At 41.5% G+C, this 17,435-nt stretch overlaps 1 protein-coding gene across 1 annotated transcript in view; it reads left to right on the top strand.

The window, feature by feature from the left end:
* prkcab (protein kinase C, alpha, b) overlaps window positions 1-17,435 on the top strand; it is a 105,783-nt gene that overhangs the window by 32,752 nt on the left and 55,596 nt on the right. The window contains 1 exon segment of the mRNA XM_058048973.2: window positions 6,493-6,575. Coding sequence (XP_057904956.2) covers window positions 6,493-6,575 — 83 coding nt within the window.

Below are 17,435 nucleotides of genomic sequence, written 5' to 3'. Positions count from 1 at the left end.
ATCCCACTTCTAACGCCTAAATTTCTAAAAAAGAAAATACTTTCTCAAGACTGTACTATAGCTTACAAGATTGTCCAAATGTTTATTAATCAACAGTTACCAGTAAATTACAGCTTTGCTCCATGATAGATGGCTTCATGGTGTAGAGTAGCAATCCCACTTCTAATGCCTAATTTTCCAAAAACACCTTCTCTAGACTGTACTAATTTATAAGATTCTCCAAGTGTTTATTAATCAACAAAGTTACCAGTAAATTACAGCTTTCCTCCATGATAGATGGCTTCATAGTGTACAGTAACAATCCCACTTCTAACGCCTAAATTTTAAAAAAAGAAAATACCTTCTCAAGACTGTACTATAGCTTACAAGATTGTCCAAATGTTTATTTATCATCAAAGTTACCAAATTACAGTTTTGTCCATGATAGATGGCTTCATGGTGTACAGTAGCAATCCCACTTCTAACGCCTAAATTTCTAAAAAAGAAAATACTTTCTCAAGACTGTACTATAGCTTACAAGATTGTCCAAATGTTTATTAATCAACAAAGTTACCAGTAAACTACAGCTTTACTCCATGATAGATGGCTTCATGGTGTACAGTAGCAATCCCACTTCTGACACCAAATTTTCTAAAAACACCTTCTCAATATTGTACTAATTTACAAGATTGTCCAAATGTTTATTCATCAACAAAGTTACCAGTAAATTACAGCTTTGCTCCATGATAGATGGCTTAATGGTGTTGAGTAGCAATCCCACTTCTGACGCCTAATTTTCTAAAAAAAACAAAAAAAAAACACCTAAGATTCTCCAAATGTTTATTAATCAACAAAGTTACCAGTAAATTACAGCTTTGCTCCATGATAGATGGCTTCATGGTGTAGAGTAGCAATCCCACTTCTAACGCCTAAATTTCTAAAAAAGAAAATACTTTCTCAAGACTGTACTATAGCTTACAAGATTGTCCGAATGTTTATTAATCAACAAAGTTACCAGTAATTTATAGCTTTGCTCTATGATAGCACTTCATGGTGTTGAGTAGCAATCCCACTTCTGCCGCCTAATTTGCTGAAGTCACCCCCTCCTTCAAGAATGTACTGTGTCACCTGCAAGGTTGTCCATGTATACCTGTAATGGGGGAAGGTGAGTGGAAGTGGTTGAGGTAGTAACCAGATATGACTCCTCTGTAAGCTTCAACTTTGAACTCCCTTAAATTTTCATGAGAACTCGACACAGGGAGGGAGTACGGTTCTGCGCCGTGCTCCCTCCAGCCCATTGTATGAATCCCTCATCATTTTTTTTTCCACCACTCTTGAGCTGATGACAAGAATTCATTCATCATTCACTCACACTAATCTGAGATACGCCCGTGTTTGTTTGCATGTATCAGCAAACGGCCACCTGGGTAATTATAACTATCCATCGGACCGAGTGGAGAGGAAATGTCTTCCCTCACGTCTCCACCTCAGTGGGGTTCAATACTCTTTGTTCCGACCTAAAAATAACCACACTCGCCTTCTCCCTTTTTGCTGGAAAATGAGTACCTGCTGGAAAACTACTAGTGTACTATACATTAATTAATAACTGATAATTTAAACCTCTTTTTGTCTTTTTTGATGCACTTTTGGGTTCCAGATTGACAAAATGTGTCTGGAGGGTGTTGAGCTGATCTGGCACTGCAGGTGGCTTCTCTGTCTAATTTCGTTATCTCCAAGGGGATTGCTATAATTCTATTATAATTTCACCAATTCTACCAGATTAGCTCTTTCTAAAATACACAAGAAAGGGTCAATGAGGATGAAGAGGATTACCGATATACCATGTGAGCTTTTGTTGTCATACAAACATGATGCATAATGAGCATTTTGTCATTTCTACAAACACACTGAAGCATTTTGGGTAGTGTAAGCTGCTTTGTAATGCCCTTATCTCCGCGCTGAGGCAATTAGTCTGTTAAAACAAAGCTCCCGGTAATTAATCCTAACATCCCTGACGATACAGTATGTCACTGTGTCACCTCTGCTCCAACCGTTTCACACACTCCTCAATATTTGCAAGAAAGCATCCGGAGAGAGTGTTGCACTCCTTTCTAGTTTACCAGTCAACACATGAGTCATAAAAATGGAGATTTACGAGAGAGGAATTAAAAGTACTTCTTTTAATGAGGCACTCCTGTTATATTTCTTACTTTGTTCTTCCGCTGTCAAGATAATGCTATTAGTTTGTTGTACGATATATGGATTCGACCTCTGTCATTTACCGCAGTCCCCTTGTGTGCGTGCTAACATGATGCTAAATTGTAACCAGACAGGCCAGGTGGTTTGTTAGACAAACTGTTTCACATGAGAGAAATATTGAACGTGAATATTGAATGTACCATCTGTCAAATCCAATTACATGAACAAGTTTCAAAGGAAACTAAGGATTAGTGCTCGATTGCCAATTATCCTGTTTAACATGCTGAACAAGCTTTTTTTTGCCGGCATTTGTATTGCATTTCTGATTTAGTGCTTATATGCTAATGTTTGTATGTATTGACATGACTGTGTTTACATTCACATTTACTGCGGACAAGTGGTTAGCATGAAGGACTCACAGCTAGGAGACCTGAGTTCAATTCCACCCTGTTCTCCCCGTACATGCTAGGTTAATTGGCGACTCCAAATTGTCCATAGGTATGAATGTGAATGGTTGTTTGAATGAATAAGCTACAACACACTGAAAATGTGTCGCACGGTGTCAAGTGGTTAGCATGGTGGTCACACAGTCGGGAGATTGGGAAGACCTGAGTTCAAATCTCCAAAAACATGTTAATTGGTGACTCCAAATTGTCCATAGGTATGAATGTGAATGTGAGTGTGAATGGTTGTTTGTCTATATGTGCCCTGTGATTGGCTGGCGACCAGTCCAGGGTGTACCCCGCCTCTCGCCCAAGACTCCCCAAGAGAACTGGGATAGGCTCCAGCACCCCCACGACCCTCGTGAGGATAAGCGGTAGAAATTCACAATAAAATTAAATTCAAAAAAAGTAAATTCACTGTGCCCAAGTTGTTAGCAGGCAGGCTCACAGCTAGGAGACCCGAGTTCAATTCCACCTTCGGCTACGTTAATTGGCGACTCTAAATTGTCCATAGGTCCATAGGTCGCGGGCGTGCTGGAGCCTATCCCAGCTGTCTTTGAGCGAGAGGCGGGGTACACCCTGGACTGGTTGCCAGCCAATCACAGGGCACATATAGACAAACAACCATTCACACTCACATTCATACCTATGGACAATTTGGAGTCGCCAATTGACCTAGCATGGTTTTGGAATGTGGGAGGAAACCGGATAACATGCAAACTCCACACATAGATGCCCAAAGGTGGAATCAAACCCGGGTCTCCTAGCTGTGTGGCCTGCGCGCTAACCACTCATCCGTCCATCATTTCAATCATTCATTCCTTCATTCATTCATTTTCTACCGCTTTTCCTCACGAGGGTCGCGGGTGTGCTGGAGCCTATCCCGGCTGTTTTCGGCCGAGAGGCGGGGTACACCCTGGACCCCACTATAGTAGAAAATAAGCTATCTTAGACACAAATAAAATAAGGTAGACTCACACGTTTGCATTGACAGAGTACTTCCTAGTATATGGTGATTAATCAAGATTAATTAATTTGAAAACTGGGATTATTCATTCATTCATTAATTTTCTACCTCTTATCCTCACGAGGGTCGCGGGGGTGCTGGAGCCTATCCCAGCTGTCTTCGGGCGAGAGGCGGGGTACACCCTTGACTGGTCGCCAGTCAATCACAGGGCACATATAGACAAACAACCATTCACACTCACATTCATACCTATGGACAATTTGGAGTCGCCAATTAACCTAGCATGTTTTTGGAATGTGGGAGGAAACTGCAGAACATGCAAACTCCACACAGAGATGCCCAAAGGTGGAATCAAACTCAGGTCTCCTAGCTGTGTGGCCTGCGCGCTAACCACTCAACCACCGTCATTTGAATCATGTCATGGAAATATCTTTTGTTCAAAGCAAAGATGTGTTTCTCAGTTCCAATAAAAGTGCATTTGCGGTAGTATGGCATCTTACTTTCTGTAGCTCATGGCTCCATAATTCAAAGGACGCTGATTGGAATAATGTCTTAAAGCTTGGCAGGACTGATCTGTAAAACTGCATACTTGTCCTCACTCCAGATTCAACGACCTTGCAATCTTAACCAAAAGCAGGGTTTTCCTTCTTTCTGTGGGCATGGTTCCAAATGCAAAGGCCAAGCTGCCATCATGAAGAAGCCTGATGCCTGCATGCTCATCCCGAGTATGACATCATATGACTGCATGACGCTAATGTTGACGTACAGCCTTTTTTCCCTTCGCTGTTATCGGAAACAATGATTAGATTCCACTACTGTGATTGTCACCACCAGTGTGTGTGTGTGTGTGTGCATGTATGTGTGTGGTTCAAAGGTGTGGAAGCGCCGACTGACGTTATTCCTGATTCATACAGTATGTTCTATGTAGGCAGTGGCGAGAAAAGGAAAAACCCGATCATTCACAGTGAATTCTTATTTCAACAAAATGTGACATCTCACAGAGAATGATGCATGTGCTTCTCTTTTGCACTGATGCAAAAGCTGTTTTACATTCCTTTGACAGCTGAGATCTTTAAAGCCTTCCATCCCAAAAAACTACTTTGCTTTTCTCTCATGGATTAAAAGAGGCTGTGGTCTGTTTTAGATATATATATATCTATATATAGATATATAGATATATATATATATATTTACCCACTTTTGGATTTAAAGAACGTATAAGGAGCCTGAATGTAAGCCTTAACAAGCCCAAAAATTACATTGTGTTTTAATACATTGAATAGATTTGGAGTTACAACATAGAAAACCTTGTAAATACAGGGTTTTTTTTACCATTATTAAAGCCCTACAGAAGTGAATAACACCCCTATGGTCACCTATACACTTAGTACTTGTATTACTCACTATAGTAAAAAATAAGCTATCTTGGAAAAAAATAAAATAAGGTAGACTCACATGTTTGCATTGACAGCGTTCTTCCTGGTATGTGGTGATTAATCAAGATGAATTAATTTGAAAACTGGGATTATTCATTCATTCATTCATTCATTTTCTACCGCTTATCACGCGGGTAGCAGGGGTTGCTGGAGCCTATCCCAGCTGTTTTTGGGCGAGAGGCGGGGTACACCCTGGACTGGTCGCCAGCCAATCACAGGGCACATATAGACAAACAACCATTCACACTCACATTCATACCTATGGACAATTTTCTAGTTGTTTTCAACACAAATAAACAGATAAATGACAACCATCCAGTGTCCATCCATCCATTTTCTGTGCCACTTATCCTCACTGTGGTGGCGGGTATGCTGGAGACTATCCCAGCTGTCTTTGGACTGGACTGGTCGCCAGCCAACCACAGGGCACATATAGACAAACAACCATTCACACTCACATTCATACCTATGGACAATTTAGAGTCGTCAATTAACATGTTTTTGGAGATTTGAACTAAGGTCTTCCCAATCTCTTGATTGTGTGGCTACCATGCTAACCACTCGTCCACCGTGCGACCCATTTTCAGTGTGTTGTGGCTTATTCATTCATTCATTTTCTATCGCTTATACTCACGAGGTTCGCGGGAGTGCTGGAGCCTATCCCAGCTGTCTTCGGGCACCCTGGACTGGTGGACAGCCAATCAAAGGGCACATATAGACAAACAACCATTCACACTCACATTCATACCTATGGACAATTTGGAGTCGCCAATTAACATGTTTTTGGAGATTTGAACTCAGGTCTTCCCAATCTCTTGACTGTGTGGCCACCATGCCAACCACTCGTCCACCGTGCGACCCATTTTCAGTGTGCTGTAGCTTATATTTTTGCAAATCATGGGAATGTAATCCAACATAGAAGTTTTATGTGTGCCATGTGTCCTCTTTATTTTCTGCAAGCTTGTTTGTTCCACTTGTATCTTCACTAAATCCAGCTTGCATGTACGGTTTATTTTTGTGGATCGTTTTATCATAAAAATGACAAGTGTGGGGGTAACTTTTTTTTTTTTTTTTTGCTGAGCTGTTTATCCCTTTTCTCTTCCTGGCTGCTTCATTTCCTCTTTATTAGTGAAAGAGATGAATATGTCCCGGGTGCGCCGCCACTGCTCCTCCAGCGAGGGCAAATTCATCTCTGACACACTCCCAGAGTATGAGGCTTGGACTGGCCTTGTTTGTGCAAACACTCATTATACCGAAGGAACATGCTCATTATCAAGAACACAACCTCCTGGACTTGTGTCCAGTGTGACTTAGAGACAAAACCAAGCCTGCAGAACCCACAAACGAGTACTGGTGTGTAGGATAGAGTGTGGGTGTGTTTGCATGCGTTTGAGCTTGTCAACATCCCCACTGCGGTTGATTGACATGTCGCTTATTAATGTCGCTTTCTCCTCGTCTCTTCTTTCAGTGTGCTGTTTTGTGGTTCACAAGCGGTGCCATGAGTTTGTAAGCTTCTCCTGTCCCGGAGCTGACAAAGGTCCCGATACAGACGTAAGTACCATGCTTGACTTTCTTCTACTGTATGTTATACGTATGTCACTCACTGGCTGCTTTGGTCATTTCAATAGTGTGGAATTGATAAATGATTGACGCACATGAGATATAAAAGTGGAATACGTTTACATCTGTTTTGAAGCCATACACAGATGAATAATACGATAACTTCCACTTCTATCGCTTTTCCGTTTTCTTCATATCTCTATCCCTCGTTTCTCTCCACTTTCCCAGAAGTGTTTGTCGCCAATTAACCGAGCGTGTTTTTGGAATGTGGGAGGAAACCGGAGTACCCAGAAAACCCACGCATGCACGAGGAGAACGCGCAAACTCCACATAAAGATGCACGAGGGTGGAATCGAATTCGGGTCTCCTAGCAGTGTTGCCTGCGCGCTAACCACTCGGCCCGATGAAAATTAATTGACAGCATATTTTCTATTGGACACATCATTTCAGTGTTGACCACCCAATCAATCAATCAATGTGCGTCAGCGCTAAACATTGCGACTCTTACGACAACAAACACTCACAGCTAGGTCTCACAGCTAGGAGACCCGAGTTCGATTCCACCCTCGTGCATCTCTATGTGGAGTTTGCACGTTCTCCTTGTGCATACGTGGGTTTTCTCCGGGTACTCCGGTTTCCTCCCACATTCCAAAAACATGCTAGGTTAATTGGCGACTCCAAATTGTCCATAGGTATGAATGTGAGTGTGAATGGTTGTTTGTCTATATGTGCCCTGTGATTGGTTGGCGACCAGTCCGGGGTGCCCGAAGACAGCTGGGATAGGCTCCATCACCCCTGCGACACTCACATTCATACCTATGGACAAACTCCACACAGGAATGGCCAAGGGTAAAATCGAACTTGGGTCTCCTAGTTGTGGTGCCTGGGTGCTAACCACTCAACCACCATGCAGCTTAAAATATATACTGTCTAAATATGAGTATTTATGTATATTGTACATGAATTTAGTATAATAAGTATAGTAAGTTATAAGTCAACATGATTGACCTCAGCTGCCGAGGGGTTAGCCCACGAGGCCGAGTTCAATTCCACCCTTGGCCATCTCTGTGGGGAGTTTGTGTGGGTTTTCTCCGGGTACTACGGTTTCCTCCCACATTCCAAAAACATGCTAGGTTAATTAGCGACTCCAAATTGTCCATAGGTATGAATGTGAGTGTGAATGGTTGTTTGTCTAGATGTGTCTTATGATTGGCTGGTGACCAGTCCAGGGTGTACTCCGCCTCTTGCCCGAAGACAGCTGGGATATGCTCCGGCACCCCTGTGACCCTCGTGAGGATAAGCGGAAGAAAATGAATGAATGAATGATCGACATCTTACTATAAAACATACACATAAAATTAGGGATGTCCGATTTTAGCATAAAAAAGCAATATCAGTTGATATCAGGTCTATTCTTGAAAAAGTATTACTTAATAACAGTTAAAATAGGTTTTCATACTGTAAATGGTCATTTTTGCCTGCGACCCTCATGAGGATAACGAACATGCAAACTCCACACAGAGATGGCAGAGGGTGGAATCGAACTCGCTAACCACTTGTCCGCCGTACAGCCTGAACCCACCACAATGATTCAATTATCCGAAACAACAAGCTCCAGATTCATTTGCCAAGATAATAATCCTTAGTTCCAGCCCTAACTGATTCCCTGTTGCTGTTTTTGGACTGTATTACACTTAAAAATAGAGTCCTTAACCAACCATTGTATCCCCCATGTGACGTAGTATTTGTTGTCGTTGTTGTACAAGCTGCTCTTTACATCAACACATCAGGTGCAATAACGGTGGACTTCATTTGCGTGTCTTTCACACAAGCCCAGCAGGGTGGTGACGTCTGACCTCTGTGTCCCCCCCCCTCCCTTGCCAAACCCCTTGCTGGGGAAATGTTATCTATGTTTGTAGTGGGCAAGTGACTGCACCTCACACAGTACCCCAGACAGTGGACCTTGAGCTTGCACTTCCCTATGGTCATTAATGGAGAGGTAGAGGTCAAGCAGAGCCGGCGGCTGCCCTTATGTCTGTCTGCTAGCACGTCTTAAGCAGTGGAGTCTTAACTACCCAACACTAGAAAAGGTTATCACTGCAATGCCAATTTGCATTAAAATATGCAAAGAAAACTTGCAAATATTTTGCATTTGACTATGAAAAGACTGTTTTGAATGAATTACAAAGTAGATGTAGATCATGTTATTTTGATACCATTCAATATAAGTCGTTAGCACGCAGGCCTCACAGCTAGGAGACCCAAGTTCAATTCCACCCCATATCTATGTGGAGTTTGCATGTTCTCCCCGTGCATGCGTGGGTTTTCTCCGGGTACTCCGGTTTCCTCCCACATTCCAAAAACATGCTAGGTTAATTGGTGACTCCAAATTGTCCATAGGTATGAATGTGAGTGTGAATGGTTGTTTGTCTATATGTGCCCTGTGATTGGCTGGCGACCAATCCAGGGTGTACCCCGCCTCTCGCCCGAAGACAGCTGGGATAGGCTCCAGCACCCCCACAACTCTTGTGAGGATAAGCAGTAGAAAATGAATGAATGAATGAATGAATGACCAATATTGTGCAGTTTTGTGTATTGACCTACATATAAGAAACACCTCCAATGTCAGTATGATTCCTCATATTTCTCATATAAATAATACATACTACTGAGTGATAGGAAGAAAAGCTCTGGGGTCAGTTCACTATTATCAGTCGAGATGCTGAGATTGGAGGGCTGCATGGCGGTCATGTGGTTAGCGTGCAGACCTCACAGCTAGGAGACCTGGGTTCAATTCCACCCTCGGCCATCTTTGTGTGGAGTTTGCATGTTTCCTTCTTGCATGCGTGTTTTTTCTCCGGGTACTCCGGTTTCCTCCCACATTCCAAAAACATGCTAGGTTAATTGGCGACTCCAAATTGACCATAGATATGAATGTGAGTGTGAATGGTTGTTTGTCTATATGTGCCCTGTGATTGGCTGGCGACCAGTGTAGCCCGCCTTTTTCCTGACCCTCGTGAGGATATTCAGTAGAAAATGAATGAGTGAATGATGCTCAGATTGGTGTAAACCACGTTTTTAAATTGTGAGATGCAGTCACATGTCAACTGACGGCCTTCTGAGCGATTATGACTCATAAAAAGCCGTCCATCCATCCATCCATCCATGTCACCACTACTCCTCCATCTCTGCCCATCAGCTTCTGAATCAGAGAGCTGTCATCACTTTCTCTCTCACACATACACACACACCCATATACACAACATCGTCACCTTCTTTTGCTCCACGCTCGACCCCAGTGTCCGCCCTGGCGCGTGAAAGGCGTCATCCGTCCGCTTTGATCCGCTCGCTGATCGACATGTTGGAAAGAGCCAGATGTCGGTATTAGCATTAGAGTGAAAAGGGGCTTTCATTCAGCACATTGTGGAGTGGAGGTGGTAAATAGTGCAGTATTATCAGTCAAGGACCACTCCGGAATTAGTGACTCATCTATAGAGAAATAAATAATGTGTCTCCCGGGCACGTTACGTGCGCACAAAAAGACCTCCATCTTTGACACACGTACACACACACACACACACACAGCGGGTCCCTTACTAATCTTTCCTTTTTCATATGACTTCATGTCACTGATAGATTTTTAGGCTCAGTGACTGTCGGGGGGATTACGTTTTGCATGTTGCCCTTACTCGCTTTGGAAAATCCTCTTCCCAACCATCTGTCTTTTGGCCTGATTATCAACACGGCTGCAGCATGTGCTAGCTCATTTGGATCACGTGTCATTTTGCCTTACTCAACAATTCGGAGAACGGTTTCAAGTGTTTGTGTCATTTTTGTCAAGCAATAATAATAATAGTATAATAATAATAGTAGTCACTGCACAGCTTGTATAGCGGTCGACACACAGCAATTATTGTCGAAATATATGGCGACACAAAGTAAACATGGCCAAAAATGTGAATATTTAGTGTATATTTAGTAATATAACACTGCCTTAATCATTTTGAGCAGGGGTTTCATTAGCCCCTACCTACATTGGCCTTATTATTATTATTTTTTTTACATCAAAGTGAATGAAATATGGATTTTTTTGTCTGTGTTTTTTGTGAAAAAAATTTTTTCTTGGGATCACAATAGATGAAAATATGAGCTGGAAACCTCATATTACAAATATAAAACATAAGGTGGCCAGAAATATTTCAATATTGAACAAAGCAAAATTTGTTCTCAATCAGAAATCACTCCACACTCTTTTTTTACTCTCTGGTTCAACCATATCTTACTTATTGTGTGGAAATATGGGGTAATAACTATAAAAGCAATCTTCACTCCTTAAATGTACGGCAAAAAAGGTCAGTAAGGATAATTCATAATGCCGCCTACAGAGAACATACTAACTCCTTATTTCTAAAATCACAAATGCTTAAACTTGCTGATATAGTTAATTGTCGAACAGCTAAAATAATGCATAAGGCTAAAAATAACCAATTAGCTAAAAATGTCATCCAAGGAGAAATATGGAGAAATATGATCACAGGGAAGAACTACATTTGAAACACTTATATGCTAGGACTACGTTAAAAAGCCATAGCATTTCAGTATGTGGAATCAAACTATGGAATTGATTAAGATCCACAATTAACTTAATCCATCCAGATAAAGTAACATCCACCAGAGAATTCCAGTAAGAACCTGTGCAGCTCTAGTGAATTCCATGCCCAAAAGCACATTCATTATGTGGTGCTGGAGCCTATCCCAGCTGTCTTCGGGCTGGACTGGTCGCCAGCCAATCACAGGGCACATATAGACAAACAACCATTCACACTCACATTCATACCTATGGACAATTTTGAGTCGCTAATTAACCTAGCATGTTTTTGGAATGTGGGAGGACCTGGAGAAAACCCACGCATGCACGGAGAGAACATGTGAGAACAAATGGCCGAGGGTGGAATTGAACTCAGGTCTCCTAGCTGTGAGGCCCTCGCACTAAACACTCATTCGCCGTGCAGCCCGAGTCATTTTCAGTGGATAATAAATCTATACAATGTACTACAGTACATTTCCATGGTATTATCCCTTTTCAAGATATACTCTCATAAAATTGCGGAAATTTGAGGGACGTACTCACTTCCCGGTAAGCATTCCACACTGACTCACTCACTCGCTCAATCGCGTTAAACTCTTACAAGCCCTCATCGTGTATCAACATAAACAAGTAGGACCAGCGCCAGCACCTCTGCTCCTCATCACACTCATCATCAGCATCCAGGTCTGCCCATAATTGGACTGCTGCAAATGACACCGTGGGCCCTAATTACTGGTGAGATGAGGAGTAAATTGCAGGGAAAAAGAGGACTTATAGGTTTCTAGTACAACTTCTTCCTTTTTAGAATACAGTATATCCTATTGTAGCTACATATACTACAGTATATTCTCGTCCCGACAGTCAATGCTCGGTTGACTGGTCGGCGAATATAAAGATCCAAATATGTATTATCTCCAGACCGGTTTCAGTCATTTGAGGTGCAAAACGACAGTCGTTCAGATACAGTGGAGTGAGACCTCTGCCAGCCAACGATAGTCTTATAGGACTGATTCCACCATACCGCTACAAAATAAAAAAAACTCCAATTGAATGCAGTACAAATTTTCTGTCACAATTGATGGACAATTTTTTTGATGAGCATTATTTACAGACTTGCTGCACGGTGAATGAGTGGTTAGAGCGCAGGCCACACAGCTAATTGACCTGGGTTCAATTCCCCGCTCTGAAAACTCGTGTGGAGTATACATGTTCTCCTCCCACATTCCAAAAACTTGCTAGGTTAATTAGCGACTCCAAATTGTCCATAGGTATGAATGTGAGTGTGAATGGTTGTTTGTCTATATGTGCCCTGTGATTGGCTGGCGACCAGTCCAGGGTGTACCCCGCCTCTCGCCCGAAGACAGCTGGGATAGGCTCCAGCACCCTGGCGACCCTCGTTAGGATAAGTGGTAGAAAATTAATGAATATTTAAGCATTATTAGAGCCTTCTAGACATGAAATAACACCCCTATATTGAATTTGAAACTCTTATTATCCAAATTTGTAAACAAAAGGAAATAAAACCTTTTAGGGGCTGCACAGTGTATGAGTGATTAGCACACAGGCTTCACAAATAGGAGACCTGTGTTCAATTCCACCCTCGGCCATCTCTGTGTGGAGTTTGCATGTTCTCCCCGTGCATGCGTGGGTTTTCTCCGGGTACTCCGGTTTCCTCCCACATTCCAAAAACATGCTAGGTTAATTGGCGACTCCAAATTGTCCATAGGTATGAATGTGAGTGTGAATGGTTGTTTGTCTATATGTGCCCTGTGATTGGCTGGCGACCAGTCCAGCCTCTTGCCTGAAGACAGCTGGGATAGGCTCCAGCATGCCCGCAACCCTTGTGAGGATCCACAGAAAATGGATGGGTGAATATTTACAGGCTTTTGTGGACCACAAAAAATAACCAGCCTTTGAGTGTGCAGGCAAGAACTTATGAAAGTTATTTGACATAACGGTTGGATTATCATAAGTATAGTGATTACAATCCTGAAAACATTCTTAAAGTGAGAAAAAAACAAAATTTTTCAGTATTTTCAATGACTAATATTCATCTGTCAATCAAAAGTAAGCATGGCTATCCGTGTCAAGGCTGAATGTCTGATACAGCTCGTGTATTGGAGCTCATTAGAACGAAGTGAAGGCGCCGCTCTGCTTCCAGTTCAGCGGTTAAATATCAGCTGCAGCCAAATGAGGTCATGTGTAAATCAGCTGCAGTTTGTCACTTAGATTACCAGAGGCACACTTTAGCTCCTCTGTGCTGGGACTGTCCATGTTCCAAAAATGTCACCAGGAAGAGGACACAGGCTTTTCTACTAAATAAAACCCCATGCTATTCCTTGTGTAGTGGATATTCTGATAATTATATATGTAAATTCATAACGTGAAACCCCGCAGGAGCTTATATCCTTCACCCTGACAGGTAGTGAGCAGAGACATGACATTGTCCTTGTTCCTTTCCTTTACCTCATCACATCATTGGCACATGTGGAAGCTTAATGCTTATTATTTCCTCGCCTCAAAGGTTACTGCTTCTGTCTCGATTAGAGACGCCGTCATCCGTATTAACTAAAAAGTATGACTTGTCACTTCTTTGGTCTCGTATTCGTCATTCTGTCTTCAGGTTCTACTTGCATTGTGTTGTAATAGCTAACATAATAAGGAGTTTGACCCCGAAATGTGATATGAAAAATGTCATACTGTGTGGATAGTGGTACTTATAGATGCAATTTAAACAATGTAAATGTTTTGATTATTTTTTATTTTTTATTTTTTATTTTTTATTTTTTATTTTTTATTTTTTATTTTTTATTTTTTATTTTTTATTTTTTATTTTTTATTTTTATTTTTTTTTTTATTTTTTTTTTTTTTTATTACATTTTTTATAACAAGTCACTAATAACAAGTCATTAATAATAAGCGGGGCACCAATCACTCAGCTAGGCTACATCTACTTTATATCATATTCATTCGCTTGTTGCTAGGCAGAGTTCGTGGGGCACAATCACAACTGCCCCGTAGGAAAGAATGCTTTGTAAATTCGGCCTACAGTTGTTGCTTGTCGATTTACGCTTTGAATTTTGTGACATTGATCTAGCATGATTTTTCAAAATTAAGTTAATTCAAATTAATAAATCATTGCTGTTTTGTTGTTGACTACATCCTATTATTAGTAAAAAAAAATGCATATTTTAGCAAAGGGTTTTTTTTGCCATATGGCTAGATTAACCAAAATCCACACTGGTTAGCAGGTGTTGCTAATGTTACGTCACTGTAGCCATAGACATTGAGTCTATGTTTATATATACGTATATTGGGTTATACAAGTATAAAGGTGTATGGGGTGTTATGTCATGTCTGGAGGGCTATAATAATGTTAAAAAACATATTTATAACCATATTTAGAAGGTTGTAAACAGATTTTCTATGCTCAAGCTACGGAAATATTTGTATATATAAATAAGGACTCCTCCAGTTCCGCTCCCACAGTGAATGCTACAAGGCTTCCATCCAGCTCTACAACAGATTATTGTCCATCTATCCATTTTCTATACAACTTATCCTCATTAGGGCCGTGGGGATATGCTGGAGCCTATCCCAGCTGACTTTGAAGAATCATTCACACTCACATTCATACCCATGGACAATTTAGAGTCGCCAATTTATTGTTTGTATTTTTTCTTCTGCAACTCAGCTACTGAGCTGACTGTCCTGCCTCCCAGGCATCAAACCGCCGGTCCCAGGTCATTACATCTCCACAGTTCTAACCTGCAGCAACAGCTGGAAGAGCTTCATGACCGGCCCCCCCACCTTACTCTCAAGCTTACGCAATTCCAAATCTCCCGTCATGCTAAGTGAACAGATAGCAGCTTTAAGCCCGGGGAGCCAAAACCTTCCCTCGCCGCATCAACACGACGCGGCCTGAAGATACAGTGAATTAACTTTGATGGCGATCCCCTATACAGTATGGAGGTCACAAAGTTAAGCCTCAAGAGTCGAAAGATCACTTGTTACACGCCATGAAATGCTGTTCCTAACACCGAGAGGCTAAAGAATCACAATCTGTTCTTATTTCTTAAGCTGCTCCAAGTAAATGCATATATTCATTTTCATTGGAAGCATATTACATCACGTTGTTTTTTTTCCAACATGTTACATTATGCAAAAGCATTAACCCACGTATCAAATTTAAAGTTAGTAATGCATAACCCTTTATGTCTCACAAAACGACTCGCTTTATGCATTAAGGTGATTACATCAACATGCATTATCGATTTCCAAAAAGTAATTAATCTTGAGTTCAGAAATTTCCATTTACAGTACGGAAAAAAATTCATTTTGTTTTTAACTATTACTATTATTAAGTAATACTTTTTTGAGAATAGAGCTAATATCAACCGATTTTGCATTTTTATGCTGATATCGGTCATCCTTAATTATATATATATATATATATATATATATATGTTTTATAGTAAGAGGTCGATCATTCATTCATTCATTTTCTACCGCTTATCCTCACAAGGGTCGCGGGGGTGCTGGAGCCTATCCCAGCTGTCTTTGGGCCGAGAGACGGGGCACACCCTGGACTGGTTGCCAGCCAATCACAGGGCACATATAGACAAACAACCATTCACACTCACATTCATACCTATGGACAAACTCCACACAGAAATGGCCAAAGGTGGAATCGAACTTGGGTCTCCTAGCTGTGAGGCCTGCGCACCAACCACTTGACAGATGTGCAGCCAATTTCGGGATTAATACATTTAAATATGCTAACCTAGCATGTTTTTGGAATGTGGAAATGTGGAATGTGCGCGCTAACCACTTTCTGATTTAAATAGAGATATCATATTTCCGTCTGCGGTGTCTTAGTCTTTAATGAATTTTGGTGCGAGTCGGCCATGTTCTCCTGCCCGAGGCACGCAGCAATAATGAGGTGTTGGAGAGTACGAGGGATGTGAGGCTTCCTCCTACTCCAAGTAGCAAAGTCATTCTTGGATATTACAGTGTACTGTACATCAATAATATATTTCCCTTTTTTATTCATCTGAAGGCATCTCCAGTTGACTTTCATATGACGTGTACTCTACAACATAATTAAACACCTTCTTTCACTGTAAATATATCCAAAGGGGGGGTAGCCCCTGTGTAAGTTATTCCTCACACCTCTTCCTGTGTACGTGTCTATTAAGGAGTAGCTATTTCAGTCCAGTAGTTGATAGCGTGTGCAAATGAAAACAGCACATGTCTAAATGATGGAGTGTGAAGAACATCCCCAGACTCTGGTGCAAAGAGAGCGAAGATGATGTGTTGGCTCTCACTCGCTGTCCACTTCTCTTCTTGACGATTCATGTGTATGTTCTTGTATTTTGACAGTTGTTGCTTATTGATTTACGCTTTGAATTTTGTGACTTTGATCTAGCATGATTTTTCAAAATTAGGTGAATTTAAATTAATGAATCATCGCTGTTTTGTTGTTGACTACATCCTATTCATTCATTTTCTACCGCTTATCCTCACGAGGGTCGTGGAGGGTGCTGGAGCCTATCCCAGCTGTCTTCAGGTGAGAGGCGGGGTACATCCTGGACTGGTCACCAGCCAATCACAGGGCACATATAGACAAACAACCATTCACACTCACATTCATACCTATGGACAATTTGGAGTCGCCAATTAACCTAGCATGTTTTTGGAATGTGGGAGGAAACCGGAGTACCCGGAGAAAACCCACGCATGCACGGGGAGAATATGCAAACTCCACATAGAGATGCCCGAGGGTGGACTTGAACCCTGGTCTCCTAGCTGTGAGGTCTGCTAACCACTCGACCGCCGTGCAACTCCATCCTATTATTAGTAAAAAAAAATGCATATTTTAGCAAAGGGATTTTTTGCCATATGGCTAGATCAGGGGTCAGCAACCTGCGGCTCCAGAGCCGCATGTGGCTCTTCAGACTCTTTATTGTGGCTCCCTTTGCGATGCTTGAATATTTTTAACACCCGAGTGGGGAAAATGCACGTCTTTTGTAATGAGTTTTAAAAAATCCAACTTTGTCTGTGACCATGAATGCATCCTGAGTGAGTTCTGACTGCTATCCAGTTCAGTACATGAAGAAAAACAAGTAATACTTACCTACAAATCTAAAAAATAAATTCGAGATAATTTAAAAACAGCGGCATGGGAACTTGTTTTTACGTTTACAGTAGTTTACACATACATTTATGTAAGTTTATCTCCAATACTAGCAAGAGTACTCCAA

Source organism: Doryrhamphus excisus, linkage group LG16, assembly GCF_037039965.1.
Source record: "Doryrhamphus excisus strain RoL-2023G ecotype Guam linkage group LG16, RoL_Dexc_Guam_v1.1, whole genome shotgun sequence".
Taxonomy (NCBI): Eukaryota; Metazoa; Chordata; class Actinopteri; order Syngnathiformes; family Syngnathidae; genus Doryrhamphus; species Doryrhamphus excisus.
Note: the sequence above shows the minus strand (reverse complement) of the source record. Positions and strands in the feature narration are given on the sequence as shown.